General features: G+C 37.6%; 1 protein-coding gene across 1 annotated transcript in view; it reads right to left on the bottom strand.

Annotated features, from left to right (window-relative positions):
• myo3b (myosin IIIB) overlaps positions 1-23,267 on the bottom strand; it is a 154,554-nt gene extending 131,287 nt beyond the window's left edge. Inside the window, exons 1-5 of the mRNA XM_081369161.1 lie at positions 23,178-23,267; positions 22,864-22,963; positions 21,269-21,345; positions 17,115-17,260; positions 1,872-1,937 (exon numbers count right to left, since the gene is read on the bottom strand). Of these exons, the coding sequence (XP_081225287.1) occupies positions 1,872-1,937; positions 17,115-17,260; positions 21,269-21,345; positions 22,864-22,963; positions 23,178-23,237 (449 nt within the window). The 5' untranslated portion in view covers positions 23,238-23,267. The remainder of the gene's footprint in view (positions 1-1,871; positions 1,938-17,114; positions 17,261-21,268; positions 21,346-22,863; positions 22,964-23,177) is intronic.
• Between the last annotated feature and the right edge of the window lie 314 nt (positions 23,268-23,581).

The following is a 23,581-nucleotide window of genomic DNA, read 5'->3' as shown; positions in this document are numbered from 1 at the left end:
TTGTGTCAGATCTTGGTTTGGCTGTTCTTTTGGTCTTGCATGTTTCCCTCCTCCTGTTCAATCTGTTTTGGCTCCTCCTCCTCGTTTGCTCATTCATCTTCTTGTTTCGCTGATTATTTGTCACCTCCTTCCCTTTATATTCCCTTTGTTAATCTCCTTCTGGTTTGTTATGCGTGTCTTCTCCTGTCTCTTGCTCTGTCAGTTGACTAGCACTATTTTCTGGTAACACTAGCACTAAATCTGCATTGTGACCTTTTATTCAAACAATTCACAAAAACTGAACCGTTCATTAAAGTAAACAATTGAAAATGGGGGAAAATCTCATTGTCAAATGTTTTTCTCGAATACACAATTAACGGCAGCCTTTTATTCTTTTGTCAAGATAAGCGCTCTGAGTCTTCTCCTATAATGCCTGATGAGATTGGAGATCAGAGATCATTCCTCCATACAGAACCCTTCAGATTCCCAGATCCATGTTGATACACTCTCCTCTTCAGTTCTCTATAGGATTCAGGTCAGGGGACTAAGATGGAAGAAGCTTCATTTTGTGCTCAGTGACTTATTTTTGTGTTTGTTTTGGATCATTGTCCTGATCCAACCACAGCCCATTATAAAATTTCTAGCAGAGACTGTCAGATTTAGATTTTTTATCTGTTGGCATTTTAAAAGGCCTCTGAAATAATAAATTAAGTACAATGTAGTGTTGTCAAAAATCTAGACTTTTCGATATCGATACTGAAATATCTGAAACGCTTCCAATAATCATTTCCCGCAGAATAGATACACGATAAAAGCTGTGCTTTCTCTCTCTCTCATCTCTCCGACAGCAAGTTACACACAAACCTGCTCTCAACTCACTCGTTTAATTTGATCCGGATGGAAATTGTTGGTGTTACAGGGCTTGAATTTCGGCGTGGGATTTCGCATATTGTGCATAATTTTACTAATTCCCACAAATGTTATGTTCACGTCCAAAGTGCGCGCACACAAAGCCAACTCTCAGTACAAAATTTTGTTCTTTTTCGCTGCTTAAACAGTCAAATACACACAAAATTATGTCAAAATGCCAGTCTTGGCGAGTATTCACGTAAACAGTCAGTGATGTTTTAAATGAACATAAACAGTTGAGAAAGAAAACGCACGTGTTACAGTATAATCGATCAGTGCGCCAGGTCTTAAAGTGACAGCAGCCTAATAATCCTGCTTCCAAATTTTGAGATAATTTAAAAAACATCCATATGGCCGTTTTCCCACATGGTCTCGATGTCAAAACTGAGGACAGTGAAAATGCTGAGTGGCAAGTAACTTTGAAAAAGCACTAGCCACGGTGACTGGTGAACAAAAAAGTGAATTTCAAACCCTGTATATTGTTTTGAAACCCTGACAAACTCAAATTTAGTGTTTCCTAATTTTTTAATAATATTTCAATTATTTGCACACTTGAATTATCAATAACCTTGATTGATATTTTAACGTATTTTATATTTATTTAAAATTTTTGATAGGGTACAATTTTATTGTTATTTTATTTTTTTAGGCAGATAAATACATGTTAAATGTCTGCACTTATCTTTCTTGGTGCTGATTAATGACTAGTCTGACTACTGCTGGCTAGAATAAATAATAAACATGGTTCATCAATCAGTACTTTTTACATGTAATACTTAAAAATCTAAATAAATAAAAAAAAAGAATGAAAATGAGTGCTTATATTTTTACTGAATACATATTTTATCAGGGTGTGTGGATTTGTGTTCTTTGTCCACCACTGCTAGACCAAGGAAAAAATAAAACCCTATACTAGTGAGAAAACACATCAGAGCGAGAGTTTCCTCTGTACAGGGACAGAATGATAAAGCTGTTGTACTCACTGGGCAATGAAGTGGCTAAAACTCCTGGACCAGTGCTCAGGGTGGCGTAGGGTAGGCGATGGGTTCCTGCAGATAAAACACACAAAGACACAACAGGCTTGAATGAGACAGAAGCAAACGTATTGGACTGACCTCATTTAGTGATGGTAAATAAATTACAAATCTAAAGGGACAACTGTGTTTGTTCAGAACAAATGTCTGTTCGCATTCATCTCCTTACACAAAGAAAACCAGAAAACACAAACACATCATTCAGGTACAGACCTGTGCCAAAGAACAGCTATTCAGAACAGCTTCTCTAGTATAAAAGCCTAGAAATCAAATACTTTTACCTCTCTACAGAGCACTAAAATCAATATGCTCTTTCAACTTTTCTTTATGCCGTCACTATCAAAAATCTCCCAGAACTTTCATACAATAATTGCAGATTTCAGGTTATAAGTGCAGCATTTGTTATTATTCTGACAATGTTTGGTTTAGCACTGATGTTCAGGATGTGGTGTTATTTTTGTATTATTGATATACTATTAGAGTTTGTTTGTTTTTGTTAATATCTTGAATAGGATTTTAATTTTATATTTTCTGTTTTATTTTTAATTTTAGCTCAAGTTTTAATAATCGTATGGTGTTTATTAGTTTTTTTATTTTTTATTTTTTTTTAACATGCCTATGTTTTTATTAAGCTTCATGCCGCAGTGCATGCTGGGAGCCACCATATTATAAAACTCATGGCTCCCAGCATGCATTGTGGCATGAAGCTTGTCACCGTTGTTAAGATTCAAATGCTGCTTCTTGATGTCTGTGTGTGTCTATAAAAAAAAATCCTACAATGTATTTAAAAATCAAAATTCAGAATGTCTGATCTGTTGCAAGGAAGTATTGCTGGTGAATATAGTCTGTTAATAACAAATAACCACTTCTGGTCAAGGATAAGATTAGTGAATTATTCTTTTTTATGATGCTGAAAACTACATCACCTGATCGCCTTTGTGTCTGGCGTGCTTTGCAACAAATTATGTGTTTTGGTAAATGCTGTTACAAAGACCACAAACTCACATAAAAAAGCCAAGAGTCAAACTCCCCAACTAAAGGAAACACTGATCACCATAATGGTGACCATACATTTCTTAATTCTAATTCTAAACCTCTGTTAATTCTCAAAAAGAACTTCTGTAGATGAATGACAAAATAAAGTCAATCTGGTTAGTAATAAGTGAAGCTAGTAATGCTGTTTGTTGAGTTGTTCATCCTCTGCTGAGATCTTAAGAGATTTAAAGGGTTAGTTCGCCCATTTAAGACATGAAGTTGTATGCAACCCTTACCAGCACTATAGTGCATACACACTGACCGACTCTGTGCTCACCTTCCTGGTCAGAGTTCTGGCTGCTGGAAGTTTTTCAAGAAAGTAGTCCCGGTTAGTTTCCGGGGCCTCAAAACCGTGCGTTTTTACGTGAAAAAATTATATGCGTTTCAAAGCTTGATTAATTTACATCACAAAAAACACTCCAGACAAAATTCATACCTCAGTTTTAATCGGCACTATTTTCTTTCCATTTCTATCAATCCGCGCTGCTGTCAACGTCAACAGTGCGCACGTTCCGATCAGCTGTTGATAGCGCGACTCGCTGACACAACATGTCTGACTACGAAAATTCTGATGATGAAACCAATTTAAGCACAATGTCAGACGGAACAGATGATGATGAAAGTAATGTTAGCACAACGCCAAAGGGATACCTTTATGAACCGGAGTATACCGATGCCGAACTTCAGCAGATGGTTATTGATTGCAACACAAAACCTCAATTGTGTGTGTTCAATCAAATAGTTTTCTCAGCAAATTGTACCTATATCCCTATATACTGTTTTTATATTAGACCTCTTTTCACGTGATTTCCACTGGAGTCTAAACATCAGCTTGTTTACCGTACAGTTTAGACATGGGATCATAAAGTTAGTAAATAGAGCTTACCCGTGGTACTCGTACAGCAAAACTCTTTAAAATCTGTTTTTTTCTTTTTCCTCCTTGGTTGGGGATGTAATCGTCTTCGCTGAAGTGAGCACTGCACACACGAAAATCCTTGATTCTGGATATTTTAGCTCCCTCAGAGTAGCCGATGGCAACCAGCCAAAGCTGTCTCATAGCTATCCGAAACAGGAAAACGATGGAATCTGAACGGTGATCCCGGCACATTCTTGTGGTCACAACCTGGGAATTTACAAGTTCGCACCATTGTTAATTTTCTACTTTTTACGTCGTTGTCATTCGATTGTGTAAACACTATGGAACAGCTGATCGGAACGTGCACACTGTTGACGTTGACAGCAGCGCGGATTGATAGAAATGTAAAGAAAATAGTGCCGATTAAAATTGAGGTATGAATTTTGTCTGGAGTGTTTTTTGTGATGTAAATTAATCAAGCTTTGAAACGCATATAATTTTTTCACGTAAAAACGCACAGTTTTGAGGCCCCGGAAACTAACCGGGACTACTTTCTTGAAAAACTTCCAGCGGCCAGAACTCTGACCAGGGAGGTGAGCACAGAGTGGGTCAGTGTGTATGCACTATAGTGCTGGTAAGGATTGCATACAACTTCATGTCTTAAATGGGCGAACTAACCCTTTAAGGCTGTTTTCACAGACAAGGCTAAAGCCTAGTCCCAGACTAAAATGCATGTTTGAGCTGTCTTAGCTGAAAACATCTTGCACTGACATATCTTAAAATACGTCAGTGCCATTGTTTTGTCTTGAGATGTACATCAATAATGAGTTTTTTTTCTAAGCCACGTTTAAAACGCTACTTAAGTGTCCTGATTTAACTAAGGCCCAATCCTGGCTTAATCTAAACCCTGTCTGTGAAACCAGGCTTTAATATCTTCTTTCCTTAAGTGATTCTGCTTGTTACCAGCAGGTGTTCATCACTTATGCTTGATCATCATTTAATTAATCACTTAATTATCTCATTAACTTTAACAATATTTAGAGTGGGACCAAATGTACTCTGAGCAGAGTTAATTTAACTCTGGGGATTTTGCTGTGTATATACTAATGAGACAACCTTTTGTTTTGACTTTTTTCCATATATGTCTGAGTAACAATAATGACTGAATATATCGAACCCCACAACCCATCAGCACTTCAGTTTTGAGTTTTTGCTGCAGAGAAGCAGTTAAGCGAGTCTTCAGCTTTTCAGCAGAACGGGTCGTATCTCAGATGAGCTGCTGTATATCAGTGAGGTGGAGTTGTAAGTGTTTAAGTCTTTAAGACACAGAGTGTGGGCCAGGGACGCGTCGGCCTGCTGCTGGATGACAAACGAGTGTCTGGCAGGCAACATCTGTCCGCAGAGCTGCCGAGTTATGAGAGCGAATAATCCCTCTGTCAGCTACACTCAGACAGAGCCATCTATTAACTCATACACACACTTTCGCCTGCCCATTTATTAGCACACACACACTCACAGGCTCATTTATTAACACACAAGCAGATCTGAGTACAGTCGCTGTGATGCTTGAGGCCTCAAACTCTGGGACAGTGTTAGGCCATCTAAGAAAACATATTTTTTAAGGGCAGCATGTGTCTTCCTGAACAACATACATTCCAGCCTCAGGATGTTCTTTGAATTATTGGAGACATTTGTATACTAAAAAGGTATATTTGTTTAAATCCATTCACTCTTGTGGAACAGAAGTGTGCTTAATTATATTGAATGCACATGTTCTTCAAATCTTAAATGTAATTTGAAAAAAGTCTGTACTTCCAGATAAAATAATATTAATGAAATAAAAGGACACTTAAGTGTGTTTAAAGAGAGAGTACACTTTCATCACTGTTTCTTAAACTTAAGTACACTTTTAAAAATGCACTTTGTAATAATGTCAAAAAGTTTTGCTTTAGCAACAATGTATAATTTTTTGTGATGCTTTAAAGAAGTATTATTTATACAGCACTTATTTCGATGTGTTTGATGTTTTTTTATGGAGTTTTAATTGTAGCATGTTATTCAAAATTAAAAAATTAAATACATACAAAGTTAATACATTTTAAATGTGCTAAATTGCGACTTGATCATTACAACTGTATAATTGCAAATATATTTAAATACATAAATGATATCAACTTATATTTTAGTTTACCATAAATGTCTGTCAGTACATTCAGCAGTAAATTTTAACTATAAAGACAACAGAAGAAATTATTAAATTACATTACAGTCAAAAAAGCACTCTAAAGTTCAGCTAAATGCTTTTAATATAAATTTAAACTAAAACACATTTCATTTCCTTACAATTAACATGCAATTAAGTGTCCAAAAACATTAAATTCAGTTCACACTTAAGTATTTTCATTTCATGCCTTTTCAGACCTGTAGATGTTTGCTTGTTCCGAGATACAGGGACTTGTTACAATGTTGCATTTTCTTCTTGGTTCGATTTGCTTTCACAGGCAACATTTCAAAGCGTACCCAAATGTGTTCATTCAAGTCACATGTGAGTAAAACAGTCCACTTATTAGTCAGAGTTCACCTGTTTACGTTCCTCTGTGTCATCTATCAAGATGGATTGACAAGTTCGATCCGCGCACTTATTGTGGCTTTATCTGTAGCTGTGGTAAAACATGCAAACACACAAATGTAGCTTTGATTCCTGCTCTGGCTGCTAAATTATATATAATTAAGTATTTTTGTATATATACTGTACATATATACGGTTGTGGTCAGAATTATTGGCATCCTTGGTAAATATGAATCAAAGAAGCCTGTAAAAATAAATCTGCATGATAATCCTTTTGATTTTGATTTAAAAAAAAAATCACAAAATTCCAACCTTACATTGAAGTAAAAGAATTGAAGATGTGGGGAAAATCTCTTTCAATAATTTTTTTTCTTCAAAACACATTGGCCACAATTATTGGCACCGTTTTATTCAATATTTTTTTCAACCTCCTTTTCCCAAGATAACAGCTCTTCTCCTATAATGCCTGATGAGTTTGGAGATCAGAGATCATTCCTCCATTCAGAATCTCTCCAGATCCTTCAGATTCCCAGGTCCATGTTGGAGCTTCTTCTCTTCAGTTCAGCCCTCTCATTTTCTATAGGATTCAGCTCAGGGAACTGCGATAGTCGTGGCAGAAGCTTCCTTTTGGGCTCAGTAACCTATTTTTGTGTTGAAGTTGATGCATGTTTTGGATCATTGTCCTGATGGAAGATCCAACCACGGCCCATTATAGGATTACTAGCAGAGGCAGTCAGGTTTTGATTTTATATCTGTTGGTATTTGATAGAATCCATGATGCCATCTATCTAAAAAAGATGTCCAGGACCCAGCTCATTAAAGATCCAGCAGTATATTTAACCATGCATGGGGTACTTTTCATCCCTGTGTGCACCAAACCCACCAGATGGCCACAAAAGGTCTTTTTTTAAGTTTCATATGACCATAAAACCCAAAGTCCCATTTGAAGTTCCAGTCTTGTCTGAAAACTGAATATGCTGGAGTTTGTTTTTGGATGAGCGAGGAGATTTTTTTTTTTAAACCCTCCCGAACAACATGTGGTGATGTAGGCTTTAGGCTTTCTGACCCCAAGACTCAACTAATCTCTGCAGTTCTCCATCTGTGATCCTTGGAGAATCTTTGGCCACTCAAATTCTCTTCCTTGCCGTGCATTAAGACAATATAGACACACACCCTCTTCCAGGCAGATTTGTAATATCTTAAGTTGATTAGAACCTTTTAATTATTGCCCTGAAGGTGGAAATGGGAATTTTCAATGCTTTAGCTATTTTCTTACATCCACTTTCTATTGTGTGATGCTCAACAATCTTTTGCTGCACATCAGAACTATATTCCGTGGTTTTACTCATTGTAATGGATGATAAAGGGAATTTGGTCTTCGTGTTTCCTCATATTTAGATTCCTGTGAAACTAGAAGTCATGGCTGGACAAATTTATCACCCTGGTGTGATAAAAAAATTAAAAATGAATGGGAATATACTTCAGAGATATTTTACTCATATTTATTTAATCATGTGAAATTTACTCATCATTTACTTCAATGAAAGGTTAGATTTTTGTGTGAAATGTGAATTTCATCGAATGAAACATCAAAAGGATAAACAATGCAGATTTATTTTCACAGCCATCTTTGATCATATTTACCAAGGGTGCCAATAATTCTGACCTGAACTGTAAATAGATACTGCTGCATAATGGGAAATAACACATTTCCCATTATTAATTGATACCGCATGATCCGTTGGGTCGGATTGCATTCTCACCTCAACCGAACCACTTCAGAGTTTGTTTTCATTTGGGCCGAGACCACCTCGTTCAGGCAATCTCGGAGCGATTGTTTTGGTGCAGATCCGAGCTCGATTGTCATGTTCATATATGCTTAAATAAACCAAACTATGGGAGAAAATGCACCAGGTTCCGAAGCAAACGAGCCAGTTGTGTACTTACAGTATTATTTCCGTAATAAGTGCTAATAAGTAAAATAATTTGTAAAAAAAAAAAAAAATCCTCATTCAATGTGACAAAACAATCCTGTCCAAAGATCATGGAAAAGTCATTAAAAGACACAACAGAACAAATATATATGAATTTGTATGGTGGTTATGGACCAGGAACCAGGTGAAATTCCTTTTACTTTTGACCTTGATGAATGAAGCTTCTAAAGTCTGAAGTAATACCATGTTTTTGAGTCTGAAGTAATACCATTTTGTAAGAATCCACACAGATGACAACAAAATAAATGGGCCAACACTGATTTTCCCGTAAAAGCTCTGCAACAAGGACAGGAAGAGGAACAGAAATATGATTAAATTCACAATTCATCCCTGTCTGCAGTGTCTTATTGCTTGATGGGGTGTTTTAAGGCAAATATGAATGTGGTGCTCTCATCTTTTTTTTAGATTCCCTCTACTTCTGCTTTGTCACATGTGGTTGCAGGAAGGCAGACGAGATGAGGATATATTTCCAACACAAAGGTTTAATGGTAATAATATAAATGATAGCAGGACAGGCAGCAACACACGATATGCACAACGTAGATCGGACAAAGACTGAACAGACGGAACAAACACAGATGACGATGATTAACTGAACACAGGTGATACAGATGAACTGATAGTGACAATGAGGATGACACGTGACATGTGATGACAGACATGTGATGAAGTCCAATGAAAACAGACTAAACAAACACAACTGGTGACATGCTTCAAGATCTCCTTTTTCTCTCTCTCAATGACTCTTAATCTAATTTTGGCTTCACTGAAGTCTCAAACAGAGGTAAAGAGCAGTATAGGTCGAAGGACAGACACACTACTTAAAAACACATCTTCTCTGTCTTTCATCAGAACCTATCACCAAGAACAAAGCATTAGGCATATAAACCAACCCCCGTTAAACACAGTTTTCTTTTTTTTCCACAGTAATCTGTCATTCTGCGCTGCTCTAAGTCACTGGGTGCTTTGATAGATATTCAGACAGGCCGTCGTCTCTGAAGAACACATCAAAGGAAAATAACCGACTCCTTCAATGCAAAATATAATGCGTGCCTGCAGCCACACTCTCGCCTTGATGTTGCAGTGCTGTAGAGAGCTGCTTATACATAACAAAGTCAAGGCAACGTCGCTGATGGCGCTCCTATTGTGCTGGGTAAATTCTGCCGTGGTGTTCACCCTCATTGGGTGTTTGTGAGCACACGCAAACAGGATGTAAACACACTGGGTTTATTCTAATCTGGCCGCGGAGCCACTAAACTCTGACTGGGAAACAGTCACGCTGTCAGCCATGTTGCTCACAACATCAGTTTGTTACGCTGTAGATGACAAGCTAGACACAAACAGAGGGAGGGGGGGAGGGATATATTAATATACATAAGTGTGAATCTCATGAAACCTGTCAGAAACATGTCTAGGTCATATTTCAACCCCAAAAAACAAAAACAAAACTGAGTAAACCTGTTAGAGAAGTATGAAGCTTGTTCCCGCCACTGAGTAAAAAATTAAAAAGGTAATTGCGGCTTTTTATCTCACAATTCTGACTTTCTCGCAATTCTCACTTTTTTTCTTTTTTTTGTGTGAATTATAAAGTCAGAATTGCAAGATATAAACTCGAGGTCAGTCGTTTTTTCCCTCAGAATTGGACTTTATAACTTGCAATTGCAAGTTTGTCATATTCAGGTTTCAGTTTTCAAAAAAATCGCAGTTTTCTTGTCGTTAACATTTTGAAAGGGAAAAGACTAAATCTAAATGGAATCAGTACATAAAATGCTTAATAGTAAAGATGGACGAGAAACAGTGAGAGTGCATTGCCATCGCGGCTATTTATCTGCTGAGAAATCGCAAGCGCCAGTCTGGGTTCACAAAATCCTTCAGGCTCATAGTCAGCAAAACGAGTACCACCACATAAATTATAGCAAATCCTCAATCTTGCCGCCAACACTTCACTATTCACTTCTATTGGTTGCCGCTCCCTAAAATCATTCTTTATTTGCATACAGTTAAACATATCTCATGCCTACACACCCTTCCTGCATGTACTACAAATGTTGACTTACAGTCATCTAATGTCACTGCAGTAGGTAAAATCAGCCTCAGATGGACACACCGACATGACTACAACACAAGCTCTGTGGCCGCACTGGTTTCTGATGATATATGGCATGGCAGACATTTTGTCAATACTAATCTGCCACATACAAAAGACTCCACAATTTCTCAACCTCCCAGTGGCCTGGCCATACTGATACAATAATTTGTAGGCGATTGGAAATGAAGGCAAAGTCCTGCCACCAGCTAAACACAGAAACTAGACTTACAATCTTAAAGAATGATGTACTGCATATTGTCTCGTTTACGTTTACATGCTACACTGCCACTGATTTGCCACTGTGGTAAAAATAGACAAAATCGCTTAGACTAATGTGAATTTCCATGCTGTTCATGTCCAGGTTGTTTTATACTTGTTAGTAATGGTTAAGCTAGTTAAGAGGTATGCTAGTGACTAATGAGGTCTATAATACATGGAGAAAGCTATCCATTAACATTCACATTCATCTCAGGGGCAGTTGGCAGGACTCCCGGAGTAAGAAACAGTACATAACAGTATGTAACGGAAGTCTGTTACCTGAGCTGATGAAAAAGCTATGTGACTACCCTTGTGAAAAAGGAGTCCACTTAAGAATGTGCACTTTTAGTGTACTTCAAATCTTAAAAGTACATTAAAAAAGGAGAGCAGACATATCAGGAATAAAGAAGCTAGAGACACAGTACTATCTCGATATGAAAGCTGATTAGTTCATTTAGACAAACACCATTGAGAACGAAGGAAAGACAGACAGAACAGTTATAAAAAGACAATAACAGCAATAGTCAGTGTGTGAGAACTAACCCACCTAGAAAGTTCTGGTGTAACATCATGGACAAAAAAATACCCTGTACTTGCGGATATAATGTTAATGAAATATGTCACTTAAGAACGCTTTCAAGACTATGTTTCTTACACTTAAAAACACTTTAAAATGTGCACCCTATAATGTTGAATTAAAGTTTAACTTTAAAGTGCAATTTAAATTATTGGTTTAATAGTTAAAGAAGTGCACTTATTTGAATGTGTTGCTGACTAACATACTAACTGCACATGTATAATACATCTTAACTTTGTTTTTCAAAATTACATTTAAAGTTAATATACTTTAAATGTGATAGATTGCAACTCCATTACAAACGTGTAATTGCAGATATATGACACAAGTTTCGGTAGAAATAAATGCTTGTCAGTACTTTCACTTATATTTCAAAGACAATATAAGTGATTATAAAATTATATCTAAAGATGTACTAAAGTCTTACTTAAGTGGGTCAAAAAAGCACTCGACAGTTCATCTAATTGCATTTATTATGAATTGAAACTATATTACATTTTCAGTTAACATGCAATTAAGTGTAAAAACACTTCTTTTCACACTTAAGTATATTCTGTATGTTAAGTAACTAAGTAAATTTCAGGAACAAGTACTCTTTTTACAAGTATGCCAGGGAAAATATAAAATGTTGCTTCCCAAAAAATGTATCTTGTCATAATAAATGTCTTCTTTTTAATAGGAAGCATTTCTGTATCTTAAACAGTACAGTGTGACGCTGTCAACGCTAAGGTCATGGGTTCGATTCGCAGGAAATGCTTGAACTGATCAAATGCAAACCTTGAATGGAATGGAATTTACTTTGGATAAAAGCATCTGCCATAAAATGTATGCATAAAAAGAAAGATGTTTTTTTAATGGTCTAGGTGTCGTACAGCATCTCTTTAGAGGGGTTAACTGGACCATGCCTACCAGTCAAACCTGAACCCCTCGGTGGGGACACCAGAACACAAGATTCCCATTCTGCGGACAAGCGTCCAAAACACAATAGTATGCTGATCTTGGTTTCAAAGTGACTTCTGCATGAGCTGTGCTACAACTCTATTGACAATAGGCCTTTTTTCCTGCTGAAATATCACTAATGTGACTGAACCTAAAAGACTGAAATAAACATTTCAGCTAATCAAATTAAAATCTTTCATGGCTAATCATGAGCCTTTAACTCTATTAAGTGCAGTGGATTAAATACAGTCCACTTTACACCATAGCCAACTCAGGCTTCGAAGATTTTAATAAATATAAATGATTTACCCTTAATTAAAAACCCAGGAATCCTTGTATGTCAGTGAGAAAAACACGCTAGCTTGAGCTCAAATAATCATATTCAGGTTGTGCAGGCTTGTGTATGAGCAGCTACAGTATTCAGTTCCCTCTGATGGCCTTCATCAAGAGTCAAACAACTCGCACTGAAAGGCTCTGATCGCTCCACGCCCCCTCGTAATCTCTCCGTCTGAGAGTGGGAACGCCGTCCCGGACAGATGACATGTTAACAGAATCATTTCACGCCCCAGTACACACACGAACACTGATTTATTCACCCGCTGACGTGCTAAAGGTCCCACGCATCTGATTTATGCGCCATGGCCCAAATATCTAATTTGAAAAGAATAAAGAAAAAGAAAGGTAGAGGCAAGAGATAGAGGGAGAGAGACAGCTGGGTGAAAAAGCAGAGGGAGCACATCATTTTAAAGCACGTCATGATGGTGTAGATACTCTACATGATTATTGCACCGAGGCATAAACCATATGACAAATGGGCCTGCAAAGGCAAAAGCACAGTATTCTAACATTATCATTTCTCATATCCAGCATTCATAATCGAAACCTCCAGCGGCATTACGGCACAGCCACAACACCGGTACAAACACACAAATCTTCAAATTCTCAGTATTTCATAACATACGGTGGGATTCAACAGTGCACACTTTCACTCGAAAATTTACCTTTTTCCATTACAAATTATAGTATCAGCATAACAAGAAAATGCTGAATTGAAAAATTAGAAAAAATTTAACTTAAATAAAATGAAAGTTAATAAAACTATTGGAGTACGTTTTACAAGAAAATATTATTCCAGTATTCAAAATTTGATGTTCAATTCAATGTGTTACTTGCTATTTATTTGAGAAATTTACTAGCAATTTATGAGTGAAAATCGTCTCAAAGTAAATCCTGCACCAACTTTTTTCCCCTTTGGCTTTAATGACAGCATCAGTGGAGCTCACATGAACACAATCTGAGCATGTTTTGAAAAAAAAAAACAAAAAAAAAAAAAAATGATTCTTCAAGTATTGTTCAAAACATTCGGCTATGTCTCAAGTCAAGTCAAGTCAAGTATATTTGTATAGCGCTTTTCACAATACAGATTGTATCAAAGCAGCTTCACAGTATTAAATTAAAATAATACAACAAGGTTTGTTTCTAGTGGAATTTATTGATTGATAAAATAAAATTAAATATCCCCAAAATATCCCCAACTGAGCAAGCCAAAGGCAACAGTGGCAAGGAACCGAAAAACTCCATCAAGTGACCTAATGGTGTCCTAAAACTCCATCAAGTGACCTAATGGTGTCCTAAAACTCCATCAGGTGACCTAATGGAGAAAAAAAAAAACCTTGGGAGAACCCAGGCTCAGTCGGGGGCCAGTTCTCCTCTGGCATTTATGAACTAGAGGCCGGACTGTAGTTTGAACTGTAAGATTAAAAATATTATATGAATGCCTGGCCGAAAAGATGCGTCTTTAATCTAGTTTTAAACTGAGCAACGAACAGTATCAGGAAGGCTATTCCAGAGTTTTGGAGCTAAATGTGAAAATGCTCTCCCTCCTTTGGTTGATCTGGATATCCTAGGTATGACCAAAAGCCTCGAATTTATTGATCTTAAAGAGCGCGATGGATTATAGGGCGATAGAAGATCCGTTAAATAGACTGGAGCTAAGCCGTTTAGGGCTTTATAAGTCAGTAGCAATACCTTGTAAATAATACGGAACTTTATAGGTAACCAATGCAGTGATATTAAAATCGGTGTTATATGATCATATTTTCTTGATCTAGTAAGAACTCTAGCAGCTGCATTTTGGACTAACTGTAGCTTGTTTATTGAGGATGCAGGACAACCGGCTAATAAAGCATTACAGTAATCTAGTCTCGATGTCATGAATGCATGAACTAGCTTTTCTGCATCAGAAACTGATAGCATGTTACGTAGCTTAGCAATGTTTCTAGGGTGGAAAAAGGCTGTTTTTGTAACATATGAAATATGATTTTCAAAAGACAGGTTGCAGTCTAATATAACACCCAGGTCTTTTACTGTAGAGGATAAAGTAACAGGACATCCTACGATGTTAAAGTTGTATTGTAAGAGGTTTTGTGGGCGGTTTTTGAACCGATGATTAGTACCTCTGTCTTGTCTGGATTTAATAAAAGAAAATTGCACGTCATCCAATCTTTTATATCTTTAACACACTCTGTCAATTTGGATAATTTAGCGTTTTCATCCGGCCGTGACGAAATATAGATTTGAGTGTCATCAGCATAACAATGGAAACTAATTCCATGTTTCCTTATAATATTTCCAAGTGGCAGCATATATATTGAGAATAATAGAGGGCCTAACACAGATCCTTGTGCCACTCCATAGTTTACTGGAGTTATGATCGATTTTTCTCCATTTAAACAGACAAAATGGTAGCGGTCAGATAAGTATGATCTGAACCAGTTTAATGCTTGTCCTTGAACACCAGTATAATTTTGTAGTCGATCTAAGAGTATTGTATGATCTATAGTATCGAACGCAGCACTAAGATCAAGTAAAACTAGTATTGAGATACAGCCTTGGTCAGAAGCTAAAAGTAAATCATTTGTGATTTTAACGAGCGCAGTTTCAGTGCAATGGTGCGGCCTGAATCAAGTGAACATAAACAGTTGAGAAAGAAAACGGCTATCAGGTATCATTGGATTTGTGCTTTATGTGTTAAAGCGACCGCATTTAGCCAGCTGCTGTCTGTCTTTAATGTTAATAATGTTAATGTTAACAAAGAGAAAATAATCACTGCTCTTGACTGAATAACTTTTGTAGCTTTTACAAGGATCAATCTATACTTAAAGACTAACAAAAATAACTGTTATTTGACATTTGATTATTACATTTCTGTACCTGAACACCTACAGACCTGAAACCTGATTTATTGATTGTACTTATTGTGAATTTTAACTTGTATGTATAATTTTACTGTAATAATAAGCCTTTTTTTTTTGGCCAGCTCCAGAACACCAAACAGACATGTGTTTTGGCTCTTTTGACTCAGGCTGCCCATTCAGGCTTTCTCAAGCCAACATCAGAGTTTGTTCTCAAACTTAAGCCTGTAGTTACCCACCCTTAAACCAAACCTTAAACCAACCCATACCACCAAACCTGTCCTAAACTTACCCATAGACTACCTCAATAGTAGCAACAAAGTTTCACAATACAACATCAAAACAATAAGCACATTGTACTTATTTTGATGCAAGCACATAGTAGACACCTAATATAAAGTGTGACCTTTTAAAAACAGGATATACTCCATAATGTGCAGTAAGCAGTATGCTAGTATTCTCTTTCTCTGTAAAACTGAGCTAAGCGCTGTAGTGCCAGTGTCATAAAGACATGCGTGACACTCCCAGTGTCCCGACAGCGAGCGGCCCATCCCCTGCAGGCCTGGAGCAGGGCAGATAACATGAGCGTCAGCCTCATCGAGAAGACAATGGGGAAGGGGGGGTGGCTAATCACAAATTAAAATTGCAATCAAAGGACATAACCAATGCATTCTGGGTGATAATGGTGTGATCATAGAAATGACAGAAGGTCAGATTGTCACCAAAGCTTATCATTTATCATTAATCAGACTATTATGACACATGTCCCAATTCTATGACAATAAAACAGTCAAGCTACATGAGTGTGAGCGGGGATATAGCAAGGCATGGTGAAGTGCACGGTGGAATATTCAATGGAATAAAGCACTAATATGACATTTCACGCTTTAAAGGGGACATATTATTAAGTTGAAGAATATTTTTACAATATTTCATATTTCAGTTCCAAACAAAACCAACATGTTTCTTTGATTTTGAGTTTACTCTCCTATTTAAGTGTTTTTAATTGGTTTTAATTCCTGCAATCTGCTGACAGTGAATCCCCTTTCACAGAGATTCCGGAAAATACACTGATAATGTGTCCCGGGATCTTTGATTTTGGTTCATTCACACTGCCAGTGATTTTCATGAATCTGTGCATACGTTCACACACATCCCGTAAAGACACATAACATCAGGATGTGACGTGTAATGTCTCCACATCGTTTTAAGTTTTCTTATGATCTGCGATTTCTCTCTCTAGAAACCACGCTCGTGTATTTCTTTCTGATTCAATCATAAACTAGCGCATCTTGTACCGTTTCACTGAACGATCTCAGCTTCAGCGTCATCACTACGACACACACCTTAGGGCATTGATCCTGCCTTTTGTTCACACGGGGAGCGTTCCGGGAATGATCAATCAGGGATCAATCCCGGAGAGTGTTTGCGTTCACACATAAGGCACTCTAGCAATTATATGGCAATTTTCTGGGATCAACGCTCTGTGTCAGAGTGTCAATGTGCATGAGAACACTGGGGCCTTTCCTCTGTCTCTCTCGGTCTCTCTCTCTTTCACGCTACTCTTATTCCTATTTTCCACTTTTCCTCAATCTCTCCTGTCTATCTCCACTTCCATCTATTCCTCCCTCTATGTCCTCACGTTTGCTGTGTGAGTATAGCTCCCCCTGGTGTCTCTTACCGTGGTATTTTGAAGAGTGCTTTGACCGGGTGCATCTCTGCCAGCGGTGGGTCTCCGTCTGCCAGCTCTATGGCAGTGATGCCCAGAGACCACACATCACAGCGGGCATCATACGAGTAGTCATACTGCTGTTCGCACGCTATCACCTGCACACAGACAAACACACACAAACCATGATGCTCACTCTGCACAAATAGGATTACTGTATTTCTCAGAATAAATGGAGAAAAAAGACCCTAGTGATCTCAGATGTGTCTCCTCTTGAGTTTCAGAAGACATCTCGACTGTGCTCAGATTTGTCAAGACACTAATTACAAGTCAGCAAGCTTACTATGAACTCAAAAACTGATTTAATTCTTATTGTGAGTTATGCAATCTACATTCATTTTATACTCTTCTATACATCAATATTCTACTTATGCTGCATGCCAACTATTGATTCTTATTGGATATTTTTATGTCCCCAAAGGAATTTTAGCAGAAATATCCAACGCTATCTCACAACCAATTTGTATGAATTTGTAGGACCTGACGATTTGTCTAAACCCCAGTCAGGGGTAGGTCATTCGTACGAATTGGGCAACTCGTAAAATATGTACGATTTAGCAAACATCATACGAATTCGTATGAGTGAGGTCGTATAAATTTGTACGAATTGCCGTGATATCGGGTTGGAAATATCTGATGCCTACACTAAACATAATTGAGAACTTTTTAAAATTGAATGGCCTCCAATTCTAACTAAAGTTAATTTATGTATAGACCTTAGTCAGGTTAGATGCCAAATTACATTTTACGCAGATGAAAACGAGGCTGTAAGGGATAGTCTTTCATTCTTTACAATGGCATGCACACTAGAAAAGTCCAAAATCATGTATTTCCACAACTCACAACTTTCAAAACTATTTCTTTTTTCCAGAAAAGACTGCTGAACTGGTATGCTGTTAAACAACAGTACAATCCATTGAACACACAGTCCTTCTATCCGTCACAGCCTCGTTTCCACTCCTGTCAGAAGGTCAATACTGTGCGCTGACTATGGTCTACTAGAGGGATTCATATCAGTTTCGTTATTATACGGTTCAAAATGGTTAAATAAGCTCTTTAATTTCTGCTCATTTACCCAGCATATCCATGTGGATTTAGCCAAACCATTTTCTAAATTAAACAAATTTTATTTCAGCTCCAGTTAACCAGTATTTGTGATGTTTAATCATTACTGGACTGTAATAATCACAGCAATTACTTTATGTTGTTTTCCAGCATTAAATCAGCTTGTCAGAAACACTGTAGCCAATCGGCATATTGCCGAGCGTTTCATTTAGACTGTATTTTAATTGGCCCTGAGGGGCCTCCCCCGCTGGCCCCATCACCTCTCTCTTTCTTTCACTCTCACAGAGCGGCGCTCAGCTATTAACCTTCACACGACCCACACACACACACCAAACTCAGTGACAGCTCACTAATACATACACAAAAACACACTCAGCATTAAAATGCAGATTTTTAACAAAGCTGCATGAATCTACTCACAGGTCAAAGAAAGATTGTTAAAGAAAAATGATTTATGAATATTTCAGCCAGCGCACATACTGTACCTGTATTTTCTTCCTGTTTTCGGTCGAAGTCCATAGTAATCGATTGTCGCGTTCACGCGCATGATCATAGGTAACTAAACCTATGCGTGTGAACTCGACAATCGATTACTATGGACTTCGACCAGGAACAGGATGTAAATACAGGTATGTGCGCTGGCTGAAATAACATCATTTGTATTAATATCTTTCACATCTACTGCAGTCAGATTCACCCATGATCACTCTGAAGGAATCACTCACATTAGCTGGGCACTTGTAATGACACATCAAGGATGTTAAGAGGCTAAAAGCAGGTTTAGTACTTGCCCCATTGAAGTCAACAGGGTGCAAATTTTAAAAAGAGGATAACATGGTGTAGGCAACACCGATTTTTGTCGTTGTTCTCTGTATTGACAGCACTCCAAATTTACAAAAAAATTCGCTCAATGTTAAAATTGACCGAGTTCTCCTTTAACAATTACGTAATTAATATTTTATGGGATGTATGACCTAATTCTCTTTAATAATTGTATTTATTTTTGTAATTAATTGTATTGTTCATACACATACAGTAGCCTTGTGCGCTCACCTTTATAATATGAAATATGCACCGGAATAACATTTGACATTTATTTATCGAAGAGGAATAACCCCTTGAGATGAACCATCTCGTTTTCGAGGGGGTCCTCGAGTCCAGGTAAAAAAATTGATATTGACCTTACAGCGGCAGTCAAATTAAACAGAAAACACATACACAAATGAAACAGAAAACACAATATGATAATGGTAATTGCAGAAATATATAATACATAACTCATACAAACAAGACATTCACTCACACAAGACTCTCCAAAGGTTGCTCACTCATCGCTCAACAGAGTAAACACATGTACTGAACACACATCTAGACAACTACCTTACTAACTATTAAAGGGGGGGTGAAATGCTATTTCATGCATACTGAGTTTTTTACACTGTTAAAGAGTTGGATTCCCATGCTAAACATGGACAAAGTTTAAAAAATTAAGTTGTACGTTTGATGGAGTATTTCTGTACCAAAAATACTCCTTCCGGTTTGTCACAAGTTTCGGAAAGTTTTTTTCGAGTATGGGCATGTGTGACGTCAGATGGGGCGGAATTTCCTTATACGGGTCCTAAGGGCACTTCTCCCGGAAGGGCGCGCGCGCACCCGTAGACCAGAGCGAGAGAGCGAAAGCAGTACGCCCATCAAAGCGCTGTGCTCGGCTTTAGGGAAGTATTTGCCGGATTTGCAGATCGGCTAATGCTTAAGGATGGAGCAGTCCCAACGATAAAGGTTCACGGTCGTGCGTTGGAACCGCAGGCAGTGAGTAAAACTGCTTCAAATGTCTGTGTGTTGTTAGCTATCGGCGCGTAAGCACAGCAAGTAAACAACATGATCACGTATAGTTAATGTATCTATGGAGCATGCGATGTATGGTGTGTGTGTGTGTGTTTAAATACATTTGTTTAGCTGGCCACTGTAGGTGTCTGTTTGTTAATTGTAAAACCACTCCAAACAACAATACACAAAGAGTGTGAAAATATGTAGAAATAAATGAATTATTTCATAATAAACCTATTTTCACACAAAATAATTGTGTAATTTACACAATTTATTACAGTGTAATTTCACACAAAATTGTGTGGGCCGTTCACACAAAGCGCGCTTCTTCATTGAAATGCGCTACTATTCCATTGTTTTTCTATGAAAATACTAGTCTGATGTGCAAAACTGTTCCGCTTGCTACTGCTAAGTCACATACAATAATCCATAAACCAATTCATGTCCTCATAAACCATGAGTAAACACACACAAATCTTGTAAAACTCGCGCATGACATGGTGTTCTAAAAACACTGCGCTCAAGTTAAAATCATTTCTACTTTTAAAAAACTCTCGAGACCTTGTGTTTTTCCCCCATTTCACTGTCCATCTCACGTTTTTCTAAGCAAAAACGCATTCTGTATGTATGCTCGTGATTCTTTAGCTCCGGCCACACGGCCCGCCTCCAGCCGCTCGTTTTTTCCGGAAAGACTCGGTACAGCCTGTCTTTCTTTTATAGATATAATAAAACTAAAGACTTTTTGGAGATATGAAGGATGCAATACTACTCTATAGGTACTCAAGATTAACATGAGATTGACTGAAACTGAGTGTTTCACCCCCCCTTTAATAATCGTTTACATAAATGCATTAATCCTTTACATAACATGACACCATTTTCTTTGTTTCATCATAGCCAGCTAAAGATTGTAAACTATGGTTGATGTGTTTAGATAAAGTATCTGTGATGAACTGTACAACAATAAATCACAACAATCCTGTGCTATGGGTCCCGCCATTTACACAGGCTACAGTGGAGCGCATTTTACGCTGCTATTTGAAGCTTATGCTTTTCGAACGTGGTAGTGTGATAAAGGCCTATAACAGAATTTTCATTTCTGGGTGAACTCTCCCTTTAACAATAAAATGTTTTGTACTGGAACATAGGAAGAGATGGATGTTGACTGGCTAGATTTAGAAATAAAAGTGTTATTTTTTTGTAACAGGACAGACCTCAGGAGCCATCCAGAAAGGAGTTCCCACAGATGTGTTTCGGCGTAGACGGGCACTTGTCAACTGAGCGGAGACTCCTGCAAGAGATCAGAGACAACATGTGTCAGAATCATACTTTATAAGGTTATATTTTCCCTTCATAAGGTTATTTTTTCCCTTCATGAGGTACATTTTTCCCTCAATTTTTTTTATGTTTTTTTTTTTTTTGAACATCTGTGATAATTCACAGCAATAACTGTACAATTATTTCTCAAGTAGGACCAAATAATACTCCGAGGGATTCAGACATTTAGGAGGTGGCAAATAATCTGACGTGACATTAGCATTCATAAGCATTACGTGATGAGGGCATTTTGCTTCCCGGCAGGGGTCCACTTCTTTCTCACATCCACACGGGACAAACACGCCTCAGGCAGACGAGAATCAATGCCCCCCCACCCCCCCCCCCCACCCCACCCCCACCCCCACACACACACTTTCCATGCCAAACACCATTTAACCCCATTCACATGATGTGTGAGGATGCGTTTGATAAGCACAGACGCCAGAACGGCTCCACCTCCATTTAGCAGCATTTCATTTGCTGACAACTCATGGTAGAGCATTAGCATGCTGTTCATTTTATTATGTCTACGTATTGTTCCGAATATAAGATGATGTTTTTTTCTTAGAAATACATCTGAACAAAAAAACATGTTTATTTTTGAATGAGATCGTTGGTACATTTTAACAGTATTTACCATACTTTCAATACAAAATTTTAAATATGAAAAATATGCAGTATAAAAAATTATTTTCACATAAAAGCAATTTTTTTTTTTAAGCCTTTTCCCAAAAGGTACATCTTGAAAAAGGGCAGTCGTCTTATAATCAGGGTCGTCATATATTTGGAACAATATGGTAAAAAATATATGATGTGTATCTGTATAATACTAATAATTTATGTCATGTATGGTCAACAAATTAATTGTGAATAAACCGAGGCAGTAAATCAAATATATTTGATGTTTTACACTCAGCACTCAAGACCAGCTAAACTGGTTCAGCAACCAGTTCAAACAACCAATAAAAGTCAGTTATTTGTTAGCATTAAAAGTAGCTATGTTTTTAAAAAAGCTACTGAAATAAAAGGCCACATAAGTGTACTTAAGGAGAGTACACTTTCATATATTCTTTTGAAGAATATATCATATTTCCGTTATTTTCCAGCTAATGTTCGTAATAGACATTATTGCCCATCAAGGACATGTTAAAGCCATCTTGGAATATAAACTGGTCCAAATTGGAGTAAGATCAACCATATATATATATGCTGATGACCATTATAGATGTTTATGACCATAAATACATTTGTTGTTTGATTTTTACTTTGGTTTAAATGTCTTTTCACTGTACTGTTAAAATAACAGAATGACAAAAAATACAAAAACTTTTACTAAAACTAGTATGTGGTCCATTTTGGAGCTTGACAAAACATGGTCACTGTGTAGATTGTTGGAGTATGGAAAGGAAAATGTAAATAAAACTTCAAAATAAAACTCTCTTTCTATAATAAAATCCACCTCTCTCTGCAGAGAAACAGCAGTAGCCATTACCAAAGTCCACCACTTTGACTCCACCGTCTGTGGTGAGGAGGATGTTGTTGCCCTTCACGTCACGGTGGATTATTCTGTTGTCGTGAAGATGCTGGAGACCCTGAGAAAAAAGCCAGAGAAACTTTTAGCCAGTTGAAGTCAGTGAGTTGAGCCTGAAGGCCAGACTGCCTCTGATCAGCTGGACACTGTCTCGCCTCACTATCATGACCCAAAATAACTACTCTGGCACGGTCAGAGCGCTGAGGCAGCGTTCCCTGTGCTGGGGTGAGCAGATTACTTCAGTGTGTGTGTGTGTGTGTGTGTGTGTGTCTCACCAGAAGCGCTCCACACAGGATGTAGGAGATGATGGGCTCCTCAAGACGTTTTCCCCTCATCAGCAAACCCTTTATCAGTTCCGTTACTGAACCCCCATTACACAACTAACAGAGAGAAACACCAGACAGAGAGGGAAAGTAATGAGGAAAAGGAGAGAGAAAGAGAGAGAAATAGATTAATGCAGTAATAGAGAAAAGGGCAACCAAACAACAGGAGCTAAATTAGTAAGACTTCAGCACTTTTTATGATTCATAGGCTAACGAAACACACCACACTGTGTTTTTATTCATCTTGGCAGTGTATTTGTAAAACCAGCTATGACATATCATGCATGCACATGCTAAATAACAAAAAAAAAAATAATTGTCATCTTTTAGTCAGCTATACAACATTCCAAACATAT

This window comes from Scardinius erythrophthalmus (assembly GCF_964197995.2).
Source record: "Scardinius erythrophthalmus genome assembly, chromosome: 6".
NCBI lineage: Eukaryota > Metazoa > Chordata > Actinopteri > Cypriniformes > Leuciscidae > Scardinius > Scardinius erythrophthalmus.
This window is presented reverse-complemented; position numbering and strand designations above follow the sequence as displayed.